At 46.0% G+C, this 9,187-nt stretch overlaps 1 protein-coding gene across 3 annotated transcripts in view; it reads left to right on the forward strand.

The window, feature by feature from the left end:
* SPRED3 (sprouty related EVH1 domain containing 3) overlaps nt 1–6,730 on the forward strand; it is a 29,006-nt gene extending 22,276 nt beyond the window's left edge. For 2 of the 3 annotated variants that reach the window (XM_039369167.1, XM_039369168.1), the window contains exons 5-6: nt 1,168–1,329; nt 1,556–4,700. In XM_039369167.1, the coding sequence (XP_039225101.1) occupies nt 1,168–1,329; nt 1,556–2,269 (876 nt within the window). In that variant the 3' untranslated portion in view covers nt 2,270–4,700. Of the gene's footprint in view, nt 1–1,167; nt 1,330–1,555; nt 4,701–4,812 lie in introns of those variants that run through there. The other variant, XR_005559850.1, reaches the window with a different exon arrangement.
* The last annotated feature ends 2,457 nt before the right edge of the window (nt 6,731–9,187 follow it).

Below are 9,187 nucleotides of genomic sequence, written 5' to 3' on the forward strand. Positions count from 1 at the left end.
GGTAAATGGGAATCATGAGGTAAACGGGAATCATGAGGTAAATCACAGAATACCAAAGAAAAGGCGGGAAAAAAGGGAAACTTCCCCTCCACATCCAAAGCAGCCAATTACAGTGCAGCTTGCCTCACGCAAGAGTCAACACTCTTCAACCGGTCAACCATAACTGTGTGTTCTGGCTCAACCCCATTGCTCCAGCTGCGAATTTAAATATCTTAACACTCGTACTTACAACCGTCGTACCACCCCCTGGTCACGTGATCACAATTCGGGCACTTGGCAACCAATTTGCCTTTACAACCAGTTGAGGCATCTTGTGAACATGTGATTTTTTTTTTTTTGTCCTTTTCTAGCAAAAAACACCCCCATGCAAAAGAATGGATATGCACTTGCAACCATGGATTCGCTTAATAACCATGATGATTCACTTAACGGCCATTGTAAAAATGGTGGTGAAATGGGATCTGACTCGACTTATGACTATGATGATGTATGACAGAACTTCTGATCTCAATTGTAGTTATCTCTTGAGGACTACCTGTAGCAGTAGTGATACTTGGTTGTCATCTCTAGGTGTTTGAGGTCACCATGAAATCTGGACTTTCACAGCCAAAGAGCCCAAATTGGCAGAAGCTATGGGCGTCTTGACCAGGTTTCATGAAAAATCCATTTTTTTTTAAACTTTATAGGTAGCCCCTGACTTATGATGAGTTGCTTGGTTACAACCAATCTGAAAAAGGGTAGTTATGTCTTGGATTCAAATTTCTAGTGGTCGGGCTCCCTTTCAGATATTCAGCAGCCTAGCAGCATTTCATGCCATTTGTAGCATCATCTGACCATTTTGGGAAAATGTCATTCACTTGATGGACAGGCTATAGTCATATAGTCCTATGTCGAGAACTACCTGTAAAAGTTGGTTCCTCATTTGGGCTCAAGTCTACCTTGTGCTAGGGCAGTGTTTCTCAACCTTGAAAATTTTAAGGCATGTGGACTTCAACTCCCAGAATTCCACAGCCAGCAGTGCTGGCTGTGGAATTCTGGGAGTTGAGGTCCACATGCCTTAAAATTGTCAGGGTTGAGAAACACTGTGCTAGGGGCAACTGAATGAAAAGCCATGAAGACCTGCTCTTGGACTCAGCATAACCTCTGCGTTGTGGCTTCTTTCTCTAGGTGCGCACGGACAGCGAGTCTTCCTCAAACAGCCAGAAGGAGATGCTCCCCAAACCCATCACCATTGTGACCAGCGAGTCCTCCTCCACCTGCTTCATTCGCACCCCAATTTCTGAAGAGTTCCCCTTCAGTTCAACACAAGGGGCAACCTCAGGTGGACCAGTGAGTAGTTAGGATCATTATCTCCTTCTCCTCTCCTCCTCCTCCATCTCCCTCGCCTCCTCCTCCTCCTTCTCCTCTTCCTGTTTCCTCCCCCCCTTTCCTGCTCTCTCCTCTCCTCCCCTCATCCTCGCCTTGTCTTTGTCCTTCTCTTCTCTCTCCTCCTCCTCCCCTCGTTGAATCCCCAGAGCATGATTTCCATCCTCTTCTTCTCCACCCCCACCCCCAGGTGCAAGCCGAGCCCTTGCAGCAGCTGACTCTCCCAGAGGAGCAGGAGCTGGAGAGCATCACCCCTTGTCCCTGGGTCACCAAAGGCTACGAGGACTACCGGCGGGCTGTGGTTCAGAAGCACCAGCCAGACCCGGACAAGATCGACCTGTGCGTACACTTTCAGAAGGGCGGAAGGGGCAGCCAATCCCCCAGGGAGAAGGAGTACAGCTTCCCCCCTGGAGCCGAAGGGCAGCTGAAGGACCCCAAGACCTCACCCTCCTGCCGGATCCACGGGGCCTCCTCTCCCATGAAACATAAGCCGCTGAAGGAGCAGCAGCAGTCACCGCAACCGCCCCCTGGAGTGATCATGGGCATGGAAGAGGACACGGTGCCCTCGCGGTGCGTCTACTGCCGGGACGTCTTTAACAATGAGGAGAACGGGCGGGGACAGTGCCAAGATGCGCCGGACCCCATCGGCCACTGCGTCTACCAGTTCACTTGTATGTGGTGCGCCGAGAGCATGCTGTACCACTGCATGTCGGACTCGGAAGGGGAATACTCGGACCCTTGTTCTTGCGACACCAGCCACCCGTACTTCTGCATCCGCTGGCTGGCTCTGGCCACCCTCTCCTTGGTGGTCCCGTGCATGTGCTGCTACCTACCCCTCCACGCCTGCTACTCCTGCGGTGAGCGCTGTGGTTGCTGCGGTGGCAAGCACAAAGCCGTCCGGTGAAACTGAGCGATTCCTCGGCGCCCCGTTTGGTTTTTTCTGCCACCCAGGCCGCAGCGGGCGTAAGCCAGGCGGCTTTCCTCCAAGATGGAGGCTTGCTGGGGTTCCAGTCCTTCCCCCAGCCAGCCAGCTCTCCCCCTCCCACACTTCCTTTCATCCCTTTGGGGAAAAGGACCCCTGGTGAGGATGGTTGGTGGCCCTCCTGGGACGATTTTCTGTTCCAAAATTGGGACTTTCTTTATTGCCGGAAAGGAAAAGCACGACGCGCAGGTGACTCTGCAGTCAGATGTTGTTCTGGGTACGCACCAGGCATGTATTTTTCCCCCCTCCCTGCGATGTTCTCTCTAGGGGTCGTTTTTGGGGGGAGGGTTTATTTTAAGGAAGGGGAGGATGAACTCGGGAAAACAAATAAGAGGACTGTGCCGTAACTTCGTCCAAAGTTTACTATGAACTCCAAAAGCATCCCACGTGTTACCAATGTTAGTCTCTTTCATGAGCTCCGCCCGTCCTTACTACATATGTTTGGATGAGTCCAAGGCAGGCTTGGACAACCTCCACCGAGAAGGACCTCACCGGCCAGCCGTGTATTTTGGCAAATTCAATCAGACAGGTAAAACATTCCTTGCCTCCCCCTTTTCCTTTGCCACTCCCAATGTCTTCTTAAGATTGAGACGTGATAGCGTTGCTCGCGGGACCCAGGCTGAGTGGCTCACCAGGGTGAGGAGAAGATGGCTATTTGGGGGGGGATCGCGTTCTGTTCTCCTTTCCCCTTCCCGGCCCATCGTCGTCCATAGGTAGTCCTCGACTTAACGACCACAGTTGAGCCCAAAATTTCTGTTGCTGAGTGAGGCCTTTGTTAAGTGGGTCTTGCCCTTTTTTTAATGGCCTTTCTTAAAACTTAACAGTTGTTAAATTAACAAGGTTGTGAAATGCATCTTTGCTTGCAATAGTCGCTGGGACGCTGCAATAGTCGTAAATAGGAGTCAGTTGCCGAGCGTCTGAATTTTGATCACAGGACCACAGGGACACTGCAACGGTCGTAAATGTGAAAAACGGTCCTAAGTCGCTTTTTTTTTTCCAGTGCCGTTGTAGCGTTGAATGGTCATTACATGAACTGCTGTTAAGTCGAGGACGACCTGTATATTTTTTTTTGCCTGATGTTTAATGACGTGAACAAGAAGCGCTTGCTGGTAGGGTGGAGGGTCCGGAAGACGGGAGTGGTGGGTTTGTTTCCTTGCCGTTAAGTGAGCGGTTCTGAGCCCTCCCAGCCCCTCCCCCTTCTCCTCTTTCACCATTCCAGCTAGACCCGAATATGAATAGAAGACAGCTGGAAGGGACCTTGGAGGTCTTCTAGTCCAGCCCCCTGCTCAAACAGGAGAACCTATCACGTGAACAGGAGGATGCTGCTACAGTCGGAAATGTAAAAAACGGTTCACGGTCACTTTTTTCAGTGCCGTCGTAACTTTGGTCTGTTGTAAACTGAGGACTACCTGTCAAGGTAGTAAATCTACAGCTACAAAGGGCACCCGAATTTCTGTGGCTGAGCAAGGCGGTTGCTCAGCGAGTTGCATCTGATTTTTATGACCTAAGTGAATCCGCAGGGTTGTTAAGGGAACGGTGCCGTCGTTAAACAAATCCACCCCCCCCATGACTTTGCTTGTCAGGAATTGGCTAGGAAAGTTGCGAAACGGCGATTGTCATAAATACAGGGAGTCCTCGACGTATGATCACAATTGAGCCCAAAATTTCCGTTGTTAAGTGAGACATTTGTTAAACGAGTTTGACCACCTACCTCACCACAGTAGCTAAGTGGATCAGTGCAGTTGTTAAATCAGTAACTCAGTCATTAAGTGAGCCTGGTTTCCCCGTTCACTTGGCTTATCAGAAGGGGATCACGTGACGTTGGGACCCTGCAGCGGTCATAAGTATGAATCCCTGGCTGAGCCTCTGAATTTTGAGCACCTGCTACAAAGGTTGTAACTGTGAAAAACGGCCCTAACTTTTTTCAATGCCGTTGTAACTTTGAACGATCACTAAACTATTGTAAGTGGAGGACTATCTGTACGGGCTGGTTAGCCCACTGCTCAAAGGTTGACCATTTGACCGTCGGGATGCTGAACGGTTGTAAGTGCAAGGACTGGTTGTAAGTCATCTTTTTCAGTGCCTTTGTCACTTTGAACGAATGGTTTTGTAAGTCGAGGACTACCTGTAGATAAGCTGGTTGAGCAAAGGGGTTGGACTAGAAGACCTCCAAGGTCCCTTTCTATTCTCCTTCTCTGTTCGTCTTTTTTTCTCTCCCTGCTTTACCCGTTAGAACTGGGCACAAGCTTTTTCTGCACGTGTCTGGCTGGCAGACCCACGCACAACGTACAACGCCTGATGCAAACGTACAACCTTCTTTAACCCGGTTATATTTCTGTTAGACCAGTGTTTCTCAACCTTGACAATTTTAAGGCATGTGGACTTCAACTCCCAGAATTCCACAGCCAGCATTGCTGGCTGTGGAATTCTGGGAGTTGAAGACCACATGCCTTAAAATGGTCAAGGTTGAGAAACACTGTGTTAGAGGCTTCAAGGAAGACATGGAAGTGGGTAAACTTTGGTTCATAAAAGATATGTCAAGATGGGGTTTGGCTTAGCTGGAAAGATAAGATCTGGTTTGCACACAAACAAATCTTAGGTCTTCAGGTGGGCTGAGAAATTTTTTCCCCCTGAATCTTAAAAAAGACCTCTTCCTTGTTGGTCAACAATATTCAAGTCCAGCCACCAGTGCAATGAGAGCACTTAAAATACCACGAGTTCCATTTTTCAGAAATCCTCTAATTTAGCGCCACTTAGGTTTACCGTTTCCCGTATCTTCCCTGACTCAAAGCAAAAAGCAACATTTTTCTTGAATAACCCCAAGCTAATCTAAACTGTAGGAAGTATGTATGCAAAATAATCTGATAGGCAGACAGTAGGGTTTGCATAATTTATTTAAAGCAGATGTGTGGATTTCCTCTAGCAAAAGGCCAGATGGAAGAGATGTTTTTTTTTTCCTTAAATTAAAAAAAAAAAGAATAAAATAAAATCACCCAGGCTGTGTTTTAAAATCTGAGCATAAGGATCTTGATGTTTTGTAGGTGAGTTTTTAGGCATCTAGAGTAGTTAAAATTGTAGGCTGGTTCAGAGCTAGCGGAGGAGTGTCCAGCCCTGGCAACTTTTAAGGCCTGTGAACTTCAACTCCCAGAATTCTCCAGCCAACCATGCAGGCTGGGGGATTCTGGGAGTTGAAGCCCACAAGTCTTAAAAGTTTCCCAAGGTTGGACATCCCTGATGATCTTGGCTCGTTCCTCAATGCGGTCGTTTTTAAAGTCTGATTGAAAACATTTAAATTGGTAGTTTTTAACCTAAAATGTAAAAGGCCAGTTCTTATTCTTAAATGTTTTAAGTTTTCTGTCAGAACCCAATGGAAGAGTTTTAACGAAAGAAAGGATGTGTGATGGGTTAAGGAACTGGGGTTGCCTGTGAATACAAAGCAGAGAAGAGCACATTAAAAGCACGATTTCCTTTTATTGTTTGCCCATCCCAAGCAACAACAATTGAGCCCAAAACGTCTATTGCTAAGCAAGGCAGTCGTTAAATGAGTTTTGCCCCATTTTATGACTTTCCTTGCTCTAATTGTTAAGTGAATCACTGCATTTGTTAACTTAATCACATGTTTGTCTGACTTCCCCATGGACTTTGCTTGTCATAAGGCCGCAAAAGGTGATCACATGACTCTGGGACGCTGCAACTGTCATAAGTACATGTCAGTTGCCAAGCATCTAAATTTTGATCATGTGACCACGGGGATGCTGCAGTGATTTTAAGTAAAAAAAAAACAGTCATAAGTTGTTTTTTTACAGTGCCATTGTAACTGCAGACACTCAATGAATATTTGTAAGTCAAGGACTAGCTGTAGACCGGCGTAGGGTGTCTCCAGAATTTTAAAACTTGCATTTGTGGGATATGTAAAGCTTAAAGGACTATGAAAAGAACACAAAGAGGGGGAAAAAAAAATCAATGGATTTTCTCATTTCGGTCAAAATTTATTACGGGATAGATAACATATTCCAGTTTGAGGAAAGGAACATCTTTGGGGTGACTAAGATAGCGCCTACGTCCTGCCCCTTTAATATATACAATTCTACTTTTTTGTGATTTTTCTGGTTCTTTACGCCCGAAAGCAAAGCCGGCTCAACGTGGGTTGCTTCTGAGATTTTATACGGCTTGTTTCAAAAGGCTCCTCCCGCAGACAGGGTTCGGTTTACAGGGTATACACAAACACAAACGCACACCTTGTTATCTTCCTGTTTGTTATGTAGATCAGTTGGAGAGCACGTGTGTTCCTTGCAAAAGCCTGGGCTATGGAGGAAGAATTTTTCTCCCGTGCTTTTCACATGGCCTGACAAGGTTTTTCACTGCAGAATTGAGCTGCAGAAAATGGCACTTGGGGGGGCAGGGGATGGGGTCCAGTGGGAGGGACGGGGGGGGAGAGAAAAGCAAAGGGGCAGGTGGGCTTTCTTCCCCTTTTTGGCATCAATAATAATAATTATACAAGCTTCACTTTCTCCTGTGTTCCGTTTCAATGACATCTCCAAAGCACAAAAACCCGTCGAATCGTATTACGTCCTCGTTTAGTTAGGAAGTTTATTGATGCAACCCCAATATTGTTGTTTTATGTTTAAAGTCCTTCTGATGTAAATTATGCCAGATTCCAGTTTGCTGGCTGGATTCACAGTTTAAGCCCTTGAACGTTTAAGTGCTTCAAAGCACCCAAGAATGAGAACTATGTAGTCTTAAGGGAGAGGCGGGGGGCGGGGGGGGGGAGACGGTTCCAATCTTGGCAGCTTTAAGGCCTGTGGACCTCAACTCCCAGAATTCCCCAGCCAGCCATTCTGGGAGTTTTAAGTTAGGAACCCCGTTGTGAACTGAATCTTGACTTCTCCCACTGACTTCACTTGTCAGAAGGCTGCAAAAGGTGATCTTGGGATGCTGCAACCGTCATAAGTACATGTCAGTTGCCAAGCCTCTGAAATTTGACTGTAGGGATGCTGCGATGGCCATGAAGCGTGAAAAATGGTCATAGATCCCTTTTCCCCCCCTCAGTGCTGTTGTACATTTGGTCACTAAACGAATGGTTTGTTTGTTCAGCCAAGGACTACTCTGGTCAGCCTAAAATTGGGTCTAAATTAAGAGGGTTTTTGCCTTCCCCTCTTTCTATTCTTCGTGGTTCCAATCTCTCTTCTTAGCCACACAGATCTTATTCCAGCTAAATCCCATTCAGAGAATTCGCCGATAGAATTTTGCTGGCGTGTGTCCCATTTCCTCCTCTTTACGTTTCCAATTTCTTGCTTGGATCCAGAACGAAACTGGTAAAAGCCTGAATTTCACATGCTGCCTTCCATCCGTGGGGCAACTGCTTCAGCCAGCCATCCTCGGGGTTGCACAGAATCCGTTAGGATTGCACTCTCCGAAGGCCTAGATAAGAAGGCTGTGCTAAAAAGAGGGGCAGACCTTGAGATTGGCAATCGTGGCAGAGGGGGCGGAGGGGGTGTCCCACGCTGGGCCATTGCTTTCTTTTAGTTTTTTTGCAAAGGAGTCGACCGAAACCAAACCAGAAGTTTTACGTTCCATCTTTTTTTTTTCTTTCCCCCCCCTAATGTGGTTGCCAAGCTAATTTTCTTTCCTGTTTTAAGTATTTTATCCGATTTGTATATTCAGTATTGGGATTTCTGTGTGGCACAGAGGGCACTGGAAGAGAATGCTCTTATTATTTAAAACTGTACGATGTAAATTAAAAGGGAAACATTACACTTAACAGAAGCTAAGCCTGGCGTTTGGATTCTTCTCCTCACTTGCACACCGTTAATGGTTTCTTTCCAGCAGCACCACAAAGTGTCCCCTTTTTCTTTTCTACACCAATTTTAAAACTTTCACGGCATAATCCTTTTCTCCCGCTCCCCTCTAAAAATTTGGGCAGAAGTTAACATCCATTTCCTTGGATTGGAAAAGCCATCGTCGTCATCTAAGGCTAATAAACTACAGTCATGGTCATAAACCAAACTGACCAAGTTACTAGTCCACAAGAGTCTGTCTCACTCAGTTGCGATTCTTAAACTCCATACTTGACAAACGCAGTGGAATTCTGGCGGGTTGGTTTCATTATTTAAAATCTGAATTCAGTTTCCATCCTCTGCATCATACATCACACTTCTTGAATTCTTTTTGGTGAATTGAAGAAAGGGAGAAAAATGGTCATCTTTTATTTATTTATTGAATGCCTATTGCCACCGCTATCTCGAGTGACTCTGGACTGCTTACAATAGTGTTAAAACATACAAAGGCGTTTAAAACATTAACCTTAATGCTTTGAATGCCTTTATGTTTACGCTTTAATCACCTAGAAAAAAAAAACTGCTGTTCTAATTTATTGTTTAAATATATATTCCCGCCACTATCTCGAGGGACTCTGGGCGGCTTACCATAGCAGGAAAACATAAAAAGGCATTCAAAGCATTAAAATTAAGATGAACAACAGTTAAAAACTGGAAGTTAACGATAATGATGAAAGTTATTAAAACTGGAAGTTTTTATGAAGAGACTGGACAGCCACTTGTCCGAAATGGTATAGGGCAGTGTTTCTCAACCTTGACCATTTTAAGGCATTGTGGACTTCAACTCCCAGAATTCCACAGCCATGGCTGTGGAATTCTGGGAGTTGAAGTCCACATGCCTTAAAATGGTCAAGGTTGAGAAACACTGGTATAGGGTTTCCTGCCTGAGCAGGGGGTTGGACTAGATGACCTCCAAGGTCCCTTCCGTCATCATCATCATTATTATAAATAGAAAAAAAAAATTAGGGAGTTCTTTCAGCCTCTTAATACACTGAAGCACCAG

The sequence above is a fragment of the Crotalus tigris genome, unplaced genomic scaffold (genome assembly GCF_016545835.1).
Source record: "Crotalus tigris isolate CLP2741 ecotype Arizona unplaced genomic scaffold, ASM1654583v1 scf7180000020990.9691751010:1144802, whole genome shotgun sequence".
NCBI lineage: Eukaryota > Metazoa > Chordata > Lepidosauria > Squamata > Viperidae > Crotalus > Crotalus tigris.